The sequence below is a fragment of the Ambystoma mexicanum genome, chromosome 4q (assembly GCF_040938575.1).
Source record: "Ambystoma mexicanum isolate Mex_15411 chromosome 4q, UKY_AmexF1_1, whole genome shotgun sequence".
NCBI lineage: Eukaryota > Metazoa > Chordata > Amphibia > Caudata > Ambystomatidae > Ambystoma > Ambystoma mexicanum.
In genome coordinates, this window is record NC_090928.1 from 233,911,785 (window position 1) to 233,931,354 (window position 19,570).

Below are 19,570 nucleotides of genomic sequence, written 5' to 3' on the forward strand. Positions count from 1 at the left end.
CTCTCCTAAATTCTTACCCTAAATGAAGTGCCAAATTCTTAGCCAATAGACTTGAGCTTAGCCTCACGAAAATCAATGGTATAGATAAATCAGATTTATTAAGGAGTGGCAAGCTGCAGATAACATAAGAAGAAGAATAAATCTGATAGACACAGCACATGAAATGAAGGTCCCGGTTGCGGTAATTACACTCAGTGCAGAAAAGTCTTTCAGAAGAGTCAAGTTGCCTTTCTTAAGGGAGGTATTGAAAATAATTTGCTTTGTGGAGGTTTTCGTAGTGCTATCTTTGCCATCTACTATAAACCTTAGGCCTGGATAGAAGAAAATGTCTATCTCTCAGCACGCTTCTCCTTCACTAGAGGGACGAGGCAGGAATACCCACTCTCGCCTCTTCTTTTCACCCCGTGTGTCAAACCACTGGTGTGAAGGATAAGGCAAGATGAGGCACTATAAGGAACTGTCTATGGAGATATTGACTATAATTGTTCCATTTTACAGACAAAACTCTTTCAAGGATTACAAATCCTCTTACGTGAATACCCACATTGCTGTCTATATTAGTAGTTTTTGAAATGTAGTATCTGGTTTCAAAACTAATCTTGATAAGTGTGACATCCTGAATGTTAATATGCTGATGAACTGGCTGCGTCAGTTTGGGATGTAAAATACTTAGGATTAGACATTACTAAGCGTCCGGCAAAGCTTTTTGTGGCTAATTATCCCTCACCTCTTTCACAGATTAGAGAGGATAAAAACGGGTGGTGCAAAATAGCAGTCTTATGGTTTGGGTTATGGTTTGAGAGGATCATTTCTATTTAGATATCCGAACTTCCAAATCTACTTTTTCTATTCCATACCCTCCCAACTATTGTCTTGGTGGGAGTATGGCACCTTGTCTTGGTGGGAGTACGGCACTGGTTACATTTTATGTATTTTATTTGGAAAGGCCTACTGCACCAAATTTCTAGGAAAACACTATACCGCTCAGGGGATATGGGTGGAATTGGATGTCCATATCTAACGAAATATTATTAAGCTGCTCAGTTAACAGATTTATCCGAAGGGCTGTACCCTTTATTGCAAAAAACATGGAAGAAGATAAATTAGTTTGTGGTTGATAAGGCCCTCAGATATATGCCTTGGATAAGCAAAGCAGATAGGCCTATACCAGAGGTCGAAATTCAGATTCAAGAAGCAGGAGCTGAAAGAAACTCCTTGGTGTCAAGAATTTCCTTTTGACCAGGAGTTATTCATCTGACCCAGAAGCTGTTAAAAGTCTCAATGGTTTTCTTAGGATAGTGTAACGCATAAACAATTAGTTGAAAAAAGATCAAAAGATTCTCAGATAAAAAGCTTTATAGATATAGGATGCCCCTGGTTATTCATTCTGGAATGCCTGAAAAAGGGTTGAACCTGCTTTTCTTTCCAATCTGTGATAAGCACCCGAAAATGCTCTGTCGTGCACTCTGTTACCAACTGTATCGTTTTATTATGATCTTGTGCAATGCAGCTTCATGTGGATTTCCCTTTTATTTACTCTTGTGCCAGTCGCCCCATTTTCCAATCCTCTCTATTGCATCCGTCCTCACACGGTCATTATTCACGTCTGCGGCTACATCCATGACTGTCACTAGAACACTGTTTCTATTGCTATATCTATTGCTTTTGCTATCCCCTCACTGACACGTTTTTTTCTGCTTCTGCCTCTTTCTCTGCTACCGCCTTGTTCTCTCTCCTGCTACTGCACCCTATATCTACCCGACCCTATGCCTTAACTTTTCCGGTGAAGAAATAGGGTAAGGTTTTAAAAGTAACTCTGGTTGTGCTTTTGGTTAAGACTGAAAAATGAGTTTATGGGGCAGGCATCGAATATACTAGATGCCAAGATATTTGCTACAGGCACTACATGACTCAAGCCGCAGTGCATCGCAGGAGTTATTTGACCATATTTTAAGGACCTCAGGAGGATGAATTGTTGTTATAGCTGCTATGGTTCCAACTTGAGATACATAGATTTTACAGATTTAAGACCTCTGCATTGGGTCCACTAAGAACATCAAATGACACCAAAACATTAGTAAACCGTAATTTAGAAAAGGCATCTGGCCCATTTTGGAGAGATTCAAAGGAAACAGGACATTTTTTTGCCAAAGTGTGTTTTACAGCAGCAGGAATGTTTTTAAGAATAGAACACTTTTTTTTTAACAAAATGACAAAGGTTAGATGACTTCATCAGTAACCTCTGTTTAATGTTACAGTCAAAGGTCTCATTAAGGCAACTGTGCAGCTGTAATTGAAGGCATTGTTTGTAACTATTATGTACCTCACAGGGCATTACAATAATGTAAAAGTTAACGTGAGAGATTTGCAAGCAAAACCTACACCTGCTTTATTAAATCTGTATTCTCCATTTAAAGTTATAGTCCGCTCAAACTTTAACAAAGAAAAACAGTGGGGTTTCCTGCAGTAACTAATTGGATGGTCTTGTGTAGCCATTTATAATATAATTTTACAGTCTTTAAGTGTTGCAAGAAAATATGTTATTATGCCTTCTACAAGAAAGGCTTTACAAGAAATATCAGTACTGTCACCTTTCCTGTAATAAAAGGAGTGAAATTGACTTAACTTTCTTTCAAAAGCACAACTGAAGGAATAAGGTTTGAAATTGTACACACATTTTAAATGCTAGAAAGGCAAGTGGCACTTGTGCACAAGTTGTTTCTATAATCTATATATTTTGTTGGTGTGGGAATCTTTAAAGGAATGGGTTCTGGAGGCACACTTGCTCTGTTTAATTTAGAGGCACATTTTGTCTTAGCTCACAGGGTGAGGTAGACAGGGGTGATGTATGCGTGTTCCCAGGAGCTAATTCAGCAGGAGCTGAAACCAGCTGCTGCCCTGGACTTTCAAAGCGATTACCAGGAGCACTTTTATCTTTACCAGGAGCTAAATAGCGCTCACCGCCCCTGAATTCCGATCCCCGATATAGCAATGTATCAACTCTCCTCAATAGCTGCAACTATGAGTGTGCTGGATAGGATCACATGGAATGTATTTTTAAGAATGGTCCTGGCTCTTACTACCCCGATACATTTGAATCCACAATTTACCCCAGACAATATTCAAACAAACCTTGAGAAATGGCGTAAAGAAAGATGTGCATTCATCTCCTATGTTTTCGCAAGAAGATAAGGTTTGAGCATTCGATACCAGTAAAAAGATTTTTGGTTTTGAGAAAATAAATGTTTTCGATACAGTCAAATTTAACATTGGGTATTAAACATGGTAATACAAAGGGCACAATATATCAGTTGATCTTGTTAGAAAAGATCATATTTAGATCATCCGGGTCTAGAGGACTGATATCAAGCATTTAAAAGCGTTGATGACCACTTATGACACCATTCCATAGGCATATGCTAAGGCTTGGCACATGGACTTGGGTGAAGAATTAAACAACAAGGTATTCGGGAATATTTGGACATACACTAACACGGCTTCATCTAGCATTCGGTATGATGAACAAGTGTTTAATGCACAGTCTAGGTAGTACCCTACTGCAGAATGTACTATATTTTTCTCGAAAGAGGTTAGTGGTCCTTGTTGAAGGTCCTTGCCCCAAATGAGTGAATTCTGCTATGGATATGGTAGTTGCGGTTTGTCTAATAATTGGTTTTCCTTTGCAGAAGTCTTCTGAGTTAAGTCTTCTTGGAGTTCAGGTCAATGGAAATCGAGGGCCCTTTCACTAATAACAAAGTCCTTTTTAATAGCAAGATTGTGGATCCCTTGATGCTGGAAATCTTCTTTTTTCACAAATTGGCAAAGGTGGCTCACTAGCATGTGGGAAATGCTTACTTGCGAAACACTTAGCTCTGGATTGCATGAGAAGTTACCCGAGTTATAATGCTGTAAGGGGACCCTTTTTGGATTGTATTGAAATACAGAATAAGGACTTTCCTTGCCCGACAAGGTGGCGCCACTCAGGGACATCATTTCACCAAAATGCCAGGGGTAGCAGATGTGACATCCCACGACCTTTGACCTCTGATGACATCACAGGTAGTGATATCATTTAACCCCACCCAAGTGATATTACGGGAAGCAATGGAACACGACCTTTCACCCTTTGACAAAACAGGAAGTTGCATCACATAGCATTGTTCCTAAGTACACTACGGAAAATATGGTTACAATATCACTATAATGTGATATACATTTCATACAAGAATGGATCAACGTATGTATCGTTAAGATCAGTGTGTATAGGCCCATATTAGCAAATTACTGTGTATGGAAGCAGACGACCATGGCCAAATGATAATGATGTGTTATTATATAGCACTTACGCGTAAGCGCTTTATATAGAACAAATATACATACAATATCACCTGACCTGTGTTGGTACTCATTTATCGACTTCAGAAGAATGAAAGACTGAGTTAAGGTGTTTTAGAACAGACTAAATCAGTTACTCACCCTCCGAAGTGTGCCTAAAATAAACCTTTAATGAGTTTAGCAATTATTGTATAGAATTCCAGAAAGACACATTTTGTGTTATTCCTATCCTTTCTTATTTAAGGTCACTGATGAACGTATTCAACACGTGTGACCCTGTTTTTTTCTTTTTTAAGAGGCCTGAACAAGAAAGACAGCCACCCCGGAAGCAAAGAGCCACATGGCGCTGGCCACAGCCCAGGAGGTTGCATTTTTTTTAAAAAAAACAATTTCATTTTAGTTTATTTTTTTAGGGGTAGTAGGGGAGACTACAGAGGTAGCAAGGGAAACCTCAGGGGTCGCAGTTGGGAGACCTCATGGGTCGCAGTTGCAATCCCTGGCGACCCCTAAATGACATCCCTGGCACCACTCTGGCCCTTTTTGACTATTGATGTTGTTCTAAAATGTACACATTGCATTTCCTTTATGTACTTACTGACAGTACAACGGTATTCAGTATTGTGGTTGGAGGAGGGTGAAGGGCTTTTTGCTTCCGAATGTGTTTTTGTATATATAAGCATAGTTACTTTTTTCTCTTTAGGTGTTTGTCATTATTTTTGAAGGAAAATCTATAAATACATCTTGAAACCAAAACATGTTTAGGTGTGCTCCCTGCCCTTGGTAACTTGTCCACTTTCTGCAAATTATACATATTATTTGGAACACTGACAGAAAGTGGCAAAAAGAGCCAGCACTTCAACTTTCATGTGGGTTGGCGAATGATACAGCAAAACAAAAGAGGTCATGGCTGGAAGGTTTAGAATTAATCTTAACCTCTGGCATTGCTCTGGGCAACCCCCGACCATCGTTATTCGGCTGCCAAGCTATTACAAAAGGGGCAAGACCATATGCAAATCAGGCTTGGTCCCACCCCGATTGGTGAAGCAAAGAACCACATGGCACTGGCCACAGCACAGGAGGTTGCATTTAAAAAAAAAAAAAAAATTAGGGGTGGTAGGGAGACTACAGGGGTAGCAAGTGACCCCTAAATGACATCCCTGGCACCACTCTGGCCCTTTTTGACTATTGATGTTGTTCTAAAATTTACACATTGCGTTTACTTTATGTACTTACTGTAGAATTAATCTTAACCTCTGGCATTGCTCTGGGCAACCCCCAGACGGTTGTTATTCGCCTGCCAAGCCATTACAAAAGGGCAACGACCATATGCACATCAGGCTTGGTCCCACCCCGATTGGTTAATGATAGGCAAAGTTATAGGTATGTGATACAGTGAGTTTTTGTATGTAAACCACCATGAAACCCTAGCTATGAGGCAGCAACCGGGGCTCCACAGTATACCTCTATATACATTTTCAAGAGTTGCTCAGCAACAAGTAAGTAGTTAAGATTAACAAACTCTCTCCCACAAATGTTGAAAAACACCTAAATTCTCAATTAAGAATGTTTTCTTCTTAAGTATTTTTAGTTACTGATTCATTTATTTAAAGAATTCATAGCTTCAAGAAACAGTAGAACACTGTACAACAATAGGATGGCATATGTATCTAATCAATTGAAGATATGAGATTTTGATCCTGCTGAAAGTTGTCATTTTATTTATTTACTGAAACCAGACGGTACTTTAGATGTCAGTGAGTGACAGAAAGCAATGGGTTTATTTTTTTAAAAAATGTTATGGCATTGGAAGTTTTTGCATACAGAATATTTAGTTCTGTGCCTGAATAAAATGAATGTTGGACTCTGCTCACTCCGGAATTATAGGTGAAAGGTATACTAACACATTTTGGTATGTAGGCAGCGATCTAGTTAGTCACCCGCTTTAAGGTGACACAGCGAGATCACACACTGACAGGCCCCCTATTTCTGTTACTTTTAATTAGGCAGTGCACAGCTGCCTGACTAGGTAATGCACATGAACCTGGAGAGCTACTTTTAATCTCTTATTTTTTTCTAACTGGTTGTGGTTGTTTACCATTTCCTTCTTGAAAGACTATATTCCTAGCAAACGTGGAAAAGGTGCCTTTTTTAACATCCCCCATAGCACGTGTCACTCCTAAGATTAATGGGCGCCATCAATGTCAAATCCACGTTTTACAGCTCTGTGTAGCTTTGACAAAATAAGGTGAATATTATGAAAGCTGAAACAAAGAATTGTCACATAGCTTTTATCTGAGCTGAACTTGGTGCAGAATGACAACGCAGCATAAAGCATAATAGCATTGGCCTAAAAAAAGTAGTGTTTTTTCATTGGTTGGGGTGGTTCTTTGGGACCTCTAGTGACATAATGACTGCAACAAGGAACACGGAGTTTCACAAAAAAATGTAATGAACTGGTGAACTACTGCAGCAAAAAAACGAAGTTGCAACTTATTGTTGCACATTTTTTTATGATGAAGGTTTTAGTCATAAATTCTTGCACTATGAAAAAAGAACAATTCCTTAGTTGGTGGGTTTGACATGCTCAAATCATTTTACACACCTGTTCCACCCCTTGTGCGTAGAGTACCAGTGTGTGAAGAAGAGTTCACCCCACCAAAGACAGTCAGACCAGGCCCTGCTGTTCCATGGAAGTTGTTGTAGTTGGGAATGGACGTCACCGTGAAGCTTGGATAGTGCTGGGGTGTGGGGTCGGTGCCATAGCGGTAGCCTAGACTCTGGGTTAAGCTGCCATCTCTCTCATCTGTCAGTTTGGTTGCTTCTTTATCCTTGCATTGCACACAGCCCATTATCTATATCCCTATTTGGAAAAAAAGAGAAACAAGACATATGAAAACCCCCTACCATTTAATGGTTGATATTTTGACCTTATTTTTACAGATATCATCAAGGTTTGGATATGACTATGTATTCTGTACAGATGTGTCAAGCATTGCTTGTCAAATTTGTATGAAGTATAAAGTTCCTTTTCATACCATAAAATAAAGGGCCAGATGTATGTTTGTCTGAAGTCATCCTGACTGCTTCACCTGTTATCACTGCTAGAGGGAGCTGTTGTCTTACGCATGCAACAATAAGACTTCAAGTTCATCTTCCAAGTGAACAAAATGTCTATTTCAAAAATTATAACATACAAATAGCTGCAGGAAAGTCCCAAGACAGGGATACCACTTTAACAGCACACTTCAAGTTACATTCACTAAGAAAATATATACATTTAAAAAAACATAGCAGAAATTCATTTGATTAAGCACCATTTCTCTAACCAAATAAATTACTTTTTTTCAATGTATTATGTAATTATTCCTTGTGACATTACTTGGTATGTATTATTAAATCAATAATATTCTTCATGTACGTTTTAAACTTTATTGGACTTCAATTTAATTTATTTTATGATCTTGTGTCTACTTCAAATCATGCTGCATGTGAATTGCATTACTCTGACATCCCTCAACATGATATATTTGAGTCCAAAACTGTAAGTGGAATCCAAGACAATGAGGAGCAGATACAACAATTGGCCATATGCACTATGTTGAACTTTCAATGGATTCTGTGAGATGTTGTTTGAGGTTACTACTCCTCCATGTAAAAAAAGGAGCAAGATCCTTTTCTATCAACATAAATTACATTGAAATCCACCACATAATATATTTACACTCTGAAAATGTCTTCCTTTATGCACATTAGCCCGTCTACACAGATTTTTCCACTAGTTTTATGATAATTGATTACTTCCACAATATGTTTCTTATTGTAATACCCCTCCATCGCCTGTTGTCATCTCTGTAACAACTTGCATCATTTGGTGTTTATTTAAACAGATATAATAATATGCATGTTTGTGAGCGACTGAAGGTTTTTGGATTTAGACCAACAGCAAATTTATTTTTGGGTTGGGGTTAGATGTGATAGAAGCAAAGTCATTAGCTTCCCAGGTTACCCACTCCCAGAATGTATGTGTCTCTTATGCTCCTGATGAGAGGCATATCAACCTACTAGTGGGCTTCAATGGAAGCTACCAAGCTTTGCTGCCTTCTCTCCCACCTTCAGATAGGTAGGCCTTCGTAAACTGCTCGGGGACAACTCCAACCACCTGGATGTCAGATGGTTCGAGGTCCCACAGATGTTCAATTTTTCAGGAAAATAATCTACAAGGGGAAGACTTTTGACATTTTCCCACTGTGCCCTATAACATGCTACCCTACTGGGCATGGTAAGTCTATGCTGGCCAGTAGGATATGTTACATTTCTTTTCTATTTATTGGGTTTTGGGTGGGATGCCATGGGGGTACCAGAGTGCACAGTGGTGCTTTGTTTGGTGTGGATTTGGCCAGGCATGTCCCATGACAAGTTATCCATGTATAAATCAATATTAATGTGTCAGAAAAACGTTTGAGGGTGCCCACAGAGCATTACTGACAGGTATCCATTGAGAAAGACAGGCAGCTGATAGGAATCGTATGGTTAGGAAGTGTCGACAGCAGTGGAGGGGCTGACAGCCATGGTTTTGCCACAAACAACCATCATTAGCTTGCCTTCTCTGAAATCTATGCTTATTTGGGCCTGAAGCACATGAGCATCTCTGAGAATGAGAAAGGGGAATGCACAAGTCTCATCGAACAATGATGCTGGGAGCAGACCAGAACTGAAATGTGCTACAAAATACAGAGATATTTGCTGCAGTCTTTCCCCTTAAAGCTCCTGGCTGTGTTGGGTCTCTTACCCTGTGTTGTGTATCCCGAATAAACCTGTTGTAACCCCACAATGTATCATCTTATCACTGCAGCCCCCTTTCCATATATTTTGAAACATAAACCAGGCAGAGACCTCCAGCACTGTATATCTGTCATCTATTGCTGGATTTTATTTGTTGTCACTATTTGGCCATAGCTCCTGTGGGCATTGATTTTGGAGGTCAGATGATTGAATTCAGCCTAGATAAATAAGGAACACAACGGTATCCCTTAGGTACTTCTATATCCTGTCCCCTTTCCTCAATATTTATGGGGGTTCCCTTGGAGCGGGAACAGGAGTAGAATCCTAAGCACAGCAATGCATGCATCCCATTTACGAATTTGCATACAGAGGTGAGTTGTGCGTTGCCCACATGCTCCGTTCCCTTTCTTCGCATCAAACAGGTCAGACGCCTGATGCAGCTTATCCCTTTTTTCAGTTTGCCGCTTTCCTGTTTTACATTTTCCCCCACTTAGCCTGGTTCCTTTCCCATGTATGCCAGTGAAGCCAGGTATTTCTGTGTGTGCAGTGTGTCACAGGTTATTCTCAGTCAGGGTGGACTGCCCTACGGGGAACTCTGGAGATTTCCCGGTGGGCCTCTGCATCCTGGGCCTTTTTTGTGTGATAACCTATTTTATTTCCGCATGTTCTCGTAGGAAAAGAGTTGGGCTTGCTCACACTGTGTAATATGTGACCTCTTTGAAATTATTTCCAGGGCCTCTTTTGGTTCCAAGTCCACCCCTGATCTCAGTGGTCTATCCTCATGCTCTTTGTCTAGAGTGCTCACCCCTTTTCACCATTGGGACACCTGTGTGCTCTGTGACGCAATTTCTCAAAAGTTGCTGAAGCACCAGCTGATGCGCTGGGGAAGATATTGAAGGTGATTTTCAGGTCACCTCAGAAACTTCAAGGCAAGTAAGCCACTTTTATTCATGTGCACCCCAACCTGGCAACTCCTTCCTAGGATTTCACTTGGTTGGGGTGGGGGGGACAATTTGAGGTCTCATCCGGCTAGCCACCACAAAACCACAGTTTTGCCGTGGGCCTCTGCAGAGGCGGTTACCGGTGCCTGCACCGGGGACCCTTTTGAGTCTGTCATCAGACTTTGGTCTGAAGGGACTTTGGTCTTTATGATGGATCATACTAGGGGCACTATGCCAGAGGAGAACTTGCCTGGTACCGGGACTCTCCCCGAGGCTCACACTGCACCGGTTACCGGGTCTTCGCATGTCGGCCTAAAAGGGTCTCTGGCTGAGGCAGGTACTGTGCACCAATCATCTGAAGGTCGCAATACAACCACTTCAGTCTCCCTCACTGCGCCACAGCTGCAGGTTACGATACCGCACTTTCCTCCGGTGGTAACAGTCTCAGGCTCAGAATCAGGCAGTCACCAGGTGATGCTTCTCCGGCAGCTTCAGATACATCGACAAGCATGTCATATGACCATACCTTGTGGGAGGATCACTTCTGGGAGATGTTTCAAGACCTCAGGTACTCCAATCCCAGGAGGCAATACTTAAAAAGCCTAATGTGGGAGGTGCAAGCTACCTCTCAGACTAGTACTACTAAGCGGTCTTCCGGTGATTCTCGACTACGCCTCAGATGTTTGGGTCCACAATGGTCTTGTGTTCAACTCCTGAAGCAAACCCTCTGGTGCCACTACCCCCAAAGACTTCAGGGCTGCCTCTATTGTCTCTGCCGTTGCGGCCAACACCCCCTCTGCTACCAAAGCTAGTTCAGCCTCCTCTGCCCAATGATCCTCCTCCTCACTAGCCACCTTAAACTGCTTGTTTTCTGGGAGATGATCCGGAGGACATGGATGTCTCCACAGACTACGTGGAGAAGGTGCTGGTGTTGGCAAAGGCCTTTCATGACCGAATGGCAGGCCCAATGCAGTACTTGGAGATTCCAAGTACCTCAGGTGGACCAGTGGGTTTTGTCATCAGTGCTGTCAATGAAATTGGCAGATATGTCAGGCATTCTCCTTTGGCCTGATGTGGTAGGAGAGGCTCTCAAACTATGGCAAAAGCCAGCCTCAATCCTACCAGTGGGCAAAAAGGTGGATATTCACTACCAAGCTATTCCAAGTATAAACATGTATCTGATGTGGCAGCCTCCAGCTTCTTCAACCATTTCAGTAGCAGCTACACTTTTAGAAAAAGCTCAGGCTTCTTCTTCATCCTCCTCCCTAGGGCTGGGCGAAATTGTAAAATTCTGTTCCGCTAGCTGCGGAAGTGAAATCTGTCAGATTCCATTCCGCTTTGCCACAATCCGCCGTTCGGCCACACCTGCACATCGAAAAGAGTGATGCAAAGTTTCTCCTGCTGATGCGCAAACCGAAAAGAGCAGCACAAAGTTTTTCATGCCCTTGTGCAATCCCCCACATGAATCAAAAAGAGCGGCACAAAGTTCTAGGTGCCACTGCGCGAAACCTAGCATGAATTGAAAAGAGCAGCACAACATTTCTGATGCTACTGCAGGAACCGGCACAAATCAAAAAGTGCGGCTCAACGTTGCAAGGACTCTGCGTGAACCTACTGTAGATCAAAAAACCTGTGCAAACCTTCTCGTGCCGAAGTGCAAAACTAGTACCGGTAGTAAAAAAAATGCCTGCGGAAGTTTCTAGCCAAACTAGCATGGATCGGAGAAAACCGTGTGAAGTTTTTTGTGCTGTTGCACAAACCTGGCATGAATCAAAACCCATGTGAAGTTTATCGTGGCACTGCGTGAAACTAGCATGATTCGGAAATACCTGCACAAAGTTTCTTTTGTGTGGCACGAAACTACCATGTATCGATAAAAAAAGAGACCCCTGCAAAGTTACTGGTGTCGCTACATGAAATCAACATGTAAACAAAACACCATGCGCTGCTCAAGACCCCACAAAACTGGGCAAAATTTCAGTGGCAGTGGAACCGTAATACTGATTTTGTGGAATGGGCGGAAGCGGAATCCAGTGCGAAATTCTGGTTTTTTTCACTTTGCAGGAAAACATTTCTCCCACCCTACTCCTGCCCAAACTTACTAGGGTGGGATGACTGCGTTTTGGATTCAGCTGGTAACACATTTTACCACAGTGCCTCTCCCAGTCCTAGATGAGCTAATGCACCAGCAGCGATGGCGGTGGAGAATTTGAAGTTGAGAATGGAGCTGGGAGATTATGATGCAGTTCATCCGTTGGAGTATCAGGCCTGTTACACGGAAGATTTATCAAAGGTGCATAAAGTGGCAGAGGAAATGATGAGAGGCCTCATACCACCATCTCAACCCTGTGGTTCAGGGCATGGTCGTGGGGGCAGGTCTGTGGCGAGAGGCCCTGCTGAAGGCCACCAAGTTTCAACCTGACATCCAGGAGAACATTCTGGATTTACCCTTTAACGGGGTCAAGCTTTTTATTCTGAATATAGATGAGGAGCTCAACAAGAAATAAATGAGTGCACAGAGAGCAACATGCGACCCTCACTAAGGGTCCAGCTAAGATGGGACCAGCAAGGCAGCAGAGGCAGCCCAATTACTCAAAATACACAGCAGGATTCAGGGGGGTTCATGACCAATGCAAATCGGGCAGTGACGTCTCCCAGTGAATCTGACAAAAACAGCATTGTCCTTCCCCCAGAGGCTTCTCCTCCCAGCTCACCCCCTCCATGGACTTTAAAACATCAAAATGCAGTTGTCAGAGTTTGCCACCACATGAACAGTTATAGAGTATTAACCAGTCACTCCTGGGTGCTCCTAGTGCTGGGCAAGGGCTATTGCTTTCCCCTCCATCTTCTTCCTCCCTCTTCTCCACCCCTCTCTCAGCAGGTTCAGAGCCCCTTTCGGGCACCTTGCTTGCTGCTGTGGATCTCCAGGATGCTTACCTGCATGTGCCGATGTAACCCCCCTCCCGGGTATTCTCTCTGATTCTCCATTAGAGGTGACCATTTTCAATACAAGATTCTGCCCTTTGGTCTCATCTCGGCACCCAGGGGGTCTTCCCAGAGCTGATGACATTGGTACCAGCCTACCTGTGGCTGAGGGGGATACACCTGTAACTGTACTTAGATGATTGGCTGAGTGGAGGAAATTCGCCAGGTCAGACAGTGCTCAATCTCTAACATCAATTGGACCTCATTTTCTCCTTGGGGCTCTCTGTCAACACCAAACAATCTATCCTTACACCAATCTAGGGACTGGAGTTCATAAGATGTTTATGCGATTCCAGACTGTGAGGGTGTTAACTCAGGAACTAGCAGTAGATTTCTTAGCAGTACATCTATTCCTGGCCCACAACCAGTCATGCGCATGGTGGTTGCAGCATGGCAGTGCATTGGGATCAAATAAGGGACCCCCAAAAAAAGCTGTTCAGATCCCGGATTGGCTTAGGGACAATTTCCTCTGGTGGTCAACAGTCGGAACCCCCTATAGGAATGACCTTCCTGGATCGTCCGCACCAGTTAACGCTCATAACAGATTCTTTCCTCTCAGGCTGGGGAACCACCCTGGGAGAGTTACAGATTCACTCCATGTGGAGTTTGCAAGAGACGGAAGTGCACATAAATTATTTAGAGCCAAAAGAAGTCATCCCAGCACTTTGGACCTTCTTGCTGGTTCTAAAAGAATCCAGGATCTTGATTTTCAGTGACACTGTTGTGACCATGTTTTATCTTAACAAGCAAGGATGCACAGAATTGACAAAGCTGTGTGCTCTGGCAGTGCAAATATGGTAAAGGGCTCTGCAGAACCACATTTGTCTCCAAGCAGCACATCTGGCAGGAACGGACAATGAGGAAGTAGAACCTCTGAATAGGATGGTCATTCCAGCCATGATTAGGAGCTTCACCTGGAAGTTTAGGGGAAAGGTTCTTCCAGAATACCAGCAAACTGCAACTGTCAACAGTATGCCTCCTGGAAAGGAAGACGGTCAATTCCATGTGGGATGCGCTGTCGATCACTTGGGACAACATGTCAGTTTATGCATTTCCCCCCTCTCCCACTGATTACCAAGGTACTTCAGAAGTTTCGGAGGACCAGGAATTGTCAGTTGCTCATGATCGCTCCCCACTGGCCAAGGAGGCACTGTTTTTCCGACCTTCTGCATATGGCACCTGGACCAACTTTTCTTGTCCCATCCAGATCTTTTTTTACCAGCAAGGAGGATGGGTGTGTCACCCTCCCCACAATCCCTTCCTTTGGTGTTTTGGCACCTGAGGAATTGATTTGTGGCCATGTGTGTTTATCAGAGGACAATATGCTAATTCTAGTGGCCTCTAGAAAAGGCACCACCAGGTTGAAATATAGAGGCAAAAGGCTGAGGTTCTGTCACTGAATGCTCCGACGAGCTTTAAATACTCGCTCTTCTTCAGTGGATGGTGTCTTATTCTTCGATTGGGCCACGTTCACTCAGGGATGCAGATTTCCACTTGTATGATTTACCTTGCAGCAGTATGGGTTTATTTATTGGACAAAGAGAGGGTTATAGGGCTATCCAACCCTGTCATAAAATGTCATTTGTGGGACTTTTCCACTTATTCCCACCTATGCACGGGTCAATCCCAGCATAGGACTTAAACGTGGTCTTGACAGCATTAGATACCATAAGCCCAAATGGGTACTCTGATTCTTTCAACAGAACATATTTAAGTTTATAACACACGGAAGAAAGAAACCTTTAGATTCATAGCTCCCAACCTTTTTTGTCACCAAGGCGGGTGAAAACACCCGATTTTCTTTTTGGCAGGTGAGAGGCCCATAGAAGTGAGTGGGCGTAGGAGGGGCTTGGTGGGTGATTCATCAGCTTTCAAGGCGGGTGACACCCGCCAAAAGCGGGTGAGTTGAGAGCTATGTTAGATTAATGAGTGCTCCAAAGTCACTATCTTACCCTACACGAGTAGCCAATATGTGCGCAATCCCGTTCCAAAATGGCGCGATCATTTTCTGTCTGTGATCACGTGATATGGCGGCGATCACGATGATTTTTCCACATGCATGAAGGGGAAAACCGTTCCGTAGAACGTATTCCCCAACAATGGCGTGAGAACTTTGAGGCCTGAAAAGGTCCACAGAAGGTATGGAAATCTTGGGGTGCACTTTAGAAATACATACTTTGAAAGCGAGATCGCGCTTCCTATGTTTCTTGTCGACATTTTTAAACAGTGGTAATTATGTTTAAGAGACACAGCACCAACCTAAATACAGATCTATGATCGTTTTTTCGAATACTTCTTGATTTGGTACCGGTGAAACTATCAGCATCCGGGCTGAAGAGGCTGTTAACACTAGGCAGTCTAAACTAGAATAGGTAAATCCCCGGGCATGGTGGACACAAGTGAAAGTCTTAAAAAGAATCCCAAGCTGATTTTTTTTTATTAAAATGTGTTTAACAGCTCTTACAATTTGAACTTACATTTTTCTATGACAAATAAACACAAATGCCAACATCAACAAACACGTGCAGGTGAAACATGTGCACGTGCACCAGTGTGCTGTTGGCGTTTGTGTTTATTTGTCATAAATACATTTAAGTGGTAGCTTGTATCAGTTCAAATTTCAAGAGCTATTAAAAAAATGTATAAAAAAAGTCAGCTTCCGATTCATTATAAGGATTTAATTAGTGTGCACCATGACTGAGGGGATTTACCTATCAACATTTAAAAACAGTTCTGTAGGTGATAGCACATCCGGAATAAGTATGCAATATGTGCAATCATGTTCCAAAATGGCGAGATCATTTTCTCTCCTGACCACGTGATATGGCGGCAAAGTCATCACAGCGACTTTATGTTGGCGACTGTTCGGCCAGCATAAAGGGGCAAACTGCTGCGTAGAACGTATTCAATGGTGTGAGAGTTTTGAGGACAGAAAGGGTCCACTACAGGTATGTCAATCTTGATGTCAGCTCAAACGAGCTTGTTTCCCTGCGATACAAGACAGGTGTACTTTACAATATGCTCCTCGCTTGTGCCTTCTTAATGCAGCAAGCACAAATGAAAACACTGTGTCACTAATTCGACACAGTTTCTACAGTCCGTCTGAAAATAGACTAAGAACACTAATAGAAATATTGTGTTTCTCTTTTTCTTGTCTTCCCTCTAGATGAATGACACTATTCATAAAGTGTTCCTGAAACAGAAAAATAATTCAAAGAACACTGGACCTCACTCATGAATGCATTTGCTCCCAAACTTGGGTGAGCCCTTTGTCCTGAAGAAGGCGCTCCAGTAGCTTGATACCACTGAAACCGGTCAACATTCTTTAGGGGATACAATTAAAGATAGATGGTTACCTGTACAAAATGACTCTTTGTGGCTATAATCGATACAATAAGATTTTCGTATCCAGGGAAGCCGAGGGATGAACCCTTCAAATAGTTGGGTTGTTATTTTAAGTCTGGGATAAAGATGCAAATGGAATACAGTTGTAGTCTTCATCTTTAAACTATTTTTAACAATATTTATGGCAATCAGAACACCAAGAATGTTCTTTTTTCAAGAGGAGTGCACAGAAATATAGGGCTAGTTTCTTGCTATCCTCTTTCCTAAATAGGCAGCCCATCACCGTCCTCTAGGGAGAGGGTGCGCTCATGAGGGACAGTAGAGTTTTTCTTGACAGATTAGTTGATAAAAACGTATTCTGTGTAGACTTGCAGCATGGTTCCTGGAAAACAGCATTCCTGGTGGCAATAACATCGCCCTGCAGGAACATTGAGTTGCAGGCCCGTCGTTAGCGGAACCATACATTTCCTTACAGGTAAGGCAGTACTTGGAACACACCCTCAATTTCTACCAAAAGTGGTCTTAGAGTTCCACATGAATCAAGACATTTTGGTGCCAGTATTTTTTCTGGACCCCCAAACAGAGACTAACAGAATTTGGAATTGTGTGGAACCTTGAAATGCTATCTCGGAAGGACTAGACCTCAAAGGGCATCAGCCAGACTTTTTGTCTTTTTTGGTGGCCCCAAACAAGGCAAATAGGACGCAAATACTGCAAGATTAATTGTATCCTGCATTTCTCATTGCTATGAGTTTCAAGGCAAAGCCCCTCAGGGGATCGTGGGGGGAATTACATGCACACTTCACTATAGCAAAAAAGCATGTTGGTAGCCTTCCAGAGGCCTGTCTTCTGGCAGGCAATCTGCAAAGCAGCCACCCCGACCTCGCTATCGACTTTCTGCAGACGCTATGCCCGGGACAGCAGCTCTAGAATGGGTGCTCAGTTTAAGCAAGCAGTCTTCTGCAAATTTTCACATTTGAATATTGCTTGGTTCTCTTCCATAAGTATGGAGGAAAGGCGATGGGACATAGGATTAAGAAAATGTTGCTCACCGTAGCGAATACGGTAATCCTCGTCCAAAGACCCCTTCCCTTTATACGCCCACCGTGTAATGCCCTAAAAATGTAGCTAGTTCTTCCGATCCGCTCAACGGACAAAAGGACTGAGGTTACGGAATGTGTGGGGTAGAGTCATGGCCGTGGCTGTGCTCTGCGCATGCAGTCCGCTTTTGTGTGCATATCCTGAAAGGTGAAATGCTCCCTACTATGCTTAGGCTCCGGCCCCGTCCCCACTCCACGGGAACTCCCATAAGTATGGAGAAAAGGGGACTTTGCACCAGGAGTACAGTGATCACTCAGTGAGTAACTTTTCCTGTATCTCCTAAAAGGAGACTATACATGCCACACAGCCTGCTTTCCTGCACTGCATCCTTAAATGTAAACAGGAAGCTGCTTGAATTGTTTCCCTCTTGAGATAGCCTTTACTTAAAGTCGATGAACCAAATAGTAGGGTACAGCTGCAGGCTTGAGTGCCATCGTGCATAGCGCAACACTGACCTGTCAACTTCAACCGCCTTCTGGATCCATCCTAGCAGTTTCAGATGAAGGAGGACGTCCTTTCACGGCAGTTGATATCCAGCGTTTAGAACCGGAACATCACAGCTTTCTAGCAACTTGGGGACATTTAATGGAATTTTCCAGGAAGAAAGGGAGTGCCTTAATATGGGAGAGTAATTCTTCCCTGCATTATAATTTCCCGTCCATTTTTAAGAACTGCAGAGGCCCCTCTGACTTAAATTCATATAAAATGCTTGGCTTAGATGGCGGAGGGGGCGGAGGAGGGCTGCGTGGAAGCACTGCGTAAAGGCTTCATAATTGCATTATGTAATTTACCATCTCGCTGTAGCTGGACCAGAATGGGCCATATGTGTTTGCTTGGCGTCTATCTCTACGGGTAATGCTCTCCATATGTTGCTAGACTGGGGAACTCTGAACAGCTGGCAACTTTTTGAACTTTTCAAGCTCTCACACAAGCTGCGCGCATTGAGTCTGTCTCTTTCTCCGTCGATAATTCTTTACACTGTTATTTACATTCACTGCTAATTACTGTTAACATGCCTCGCCCAGTGGGAACAAAATACGATAGGTTCAACTGGGAAAAGAAGAAGTGATCACGCCGCCATTTTGTAAATTTGCCATCTGATCGGTCAGGGTGATTCTCAGCTACTTATAGAGCAAAAGAAAGCGAGAGAGTGAGGGGGAGAGAGATAGAGGTTAAGAGAGTGAGGGGAAGAGGGAGAGAGAGAGAAATGCACAGAGAGGGAAACAGTGAAATGGACAGCCTGAAAGAGGGAACCAAAGGGTGGGACTTTAAGGCATTTAGAGCAGGAAAGTGAGGGCAAAAATGAGAACTGGCGGTTTTGAGAGAGGAGGAAAAACAAGGCATGCCAAGGAGGGCAGACAACAGTGAGGCCATAAAAATCATGATACAAGACTGAACTTGCTTTTAGAGTGCTACACCTCTGCTAACGGGTAACATCACAGATTTCAATCAAATGGAGTTGGACGATTTCCACGAGCTTTCCCTCTCCCGCGACCACGTCAACATTGAAAACAGCTGCCTGCGAATGGACAGCTATGTGGCGTGGTCGAAGAGGAGGTTCTTGGTGATGTGTCAGAGAAGGAGAACTCTTTAATCCCGCAAGTGCTGTGCCAGAGATTGAGAGCCCTGCCGAATCAGGCGTCCCACAGGCTACTCGAGCCAAAAGACACATGGACACTTGAGAACCTTCCAGAGACTTTATTTACAAGATGGGGAGAGTCTCGTGATATTGCTCACAGTTTTACACACATTGCTTCATATTACAGGGAGTGGGTGGCAAAAATATTGAGAGCACACTAAAAAGGGATTGAAGCTCTACTACTTGGTCACTTTGTTACTGTGAGTCGTCACTAATTTCCTGTCAGGCTCGTATCTTCTTCCCTGACATCCCCATTTGTCCGACCAAGTATCTCCCTCCTCCTCCCATTATCAGCAGGCTCTCTATCATGGCCTTGGCCTAGTCTCCTGTTAGATCCAAGTGCCTCATTTCAAGTTTGGTGGTATTCTGGTAAAACCGCAGGAATACTGCCAAATGCAATTACCGTTACTGCTGCTTGGTCCGGCAGAATTACCGCCGGATT

At 43.1% G+C, this 19,570-nt stretch overlaps 1 protein-coding gene across 7 annotated transcripts in view; it reads right to left on the minus strand.

Moving 5' to 3' along the window:
* The window catches only part of FYN (FYN proto-oncogene, Src family tyrosine kinase), a 776,649-nt gene that overhangs the window by 292,670 nt on the left and 464,409 nt on the right, over positions 1-19,570 (minus strand). For all 7 annotated transcript variants that reach the window (XM_069607784.1, XM_069607781.1, XM_069607783.1 and 4 more), the window contains one exon: positions 6,938-7,195. In XM_069607784.1, coding sequence (XP_069463885.1) covers positions 6,938-7,184 — 247 coding nt within the window. In that variant the 5' untranslated portion in view covers positions 7,185-7,195. The remainder of the gene's footprint in view (positions 1-6,937; positions 7,196-19,570) is intronic.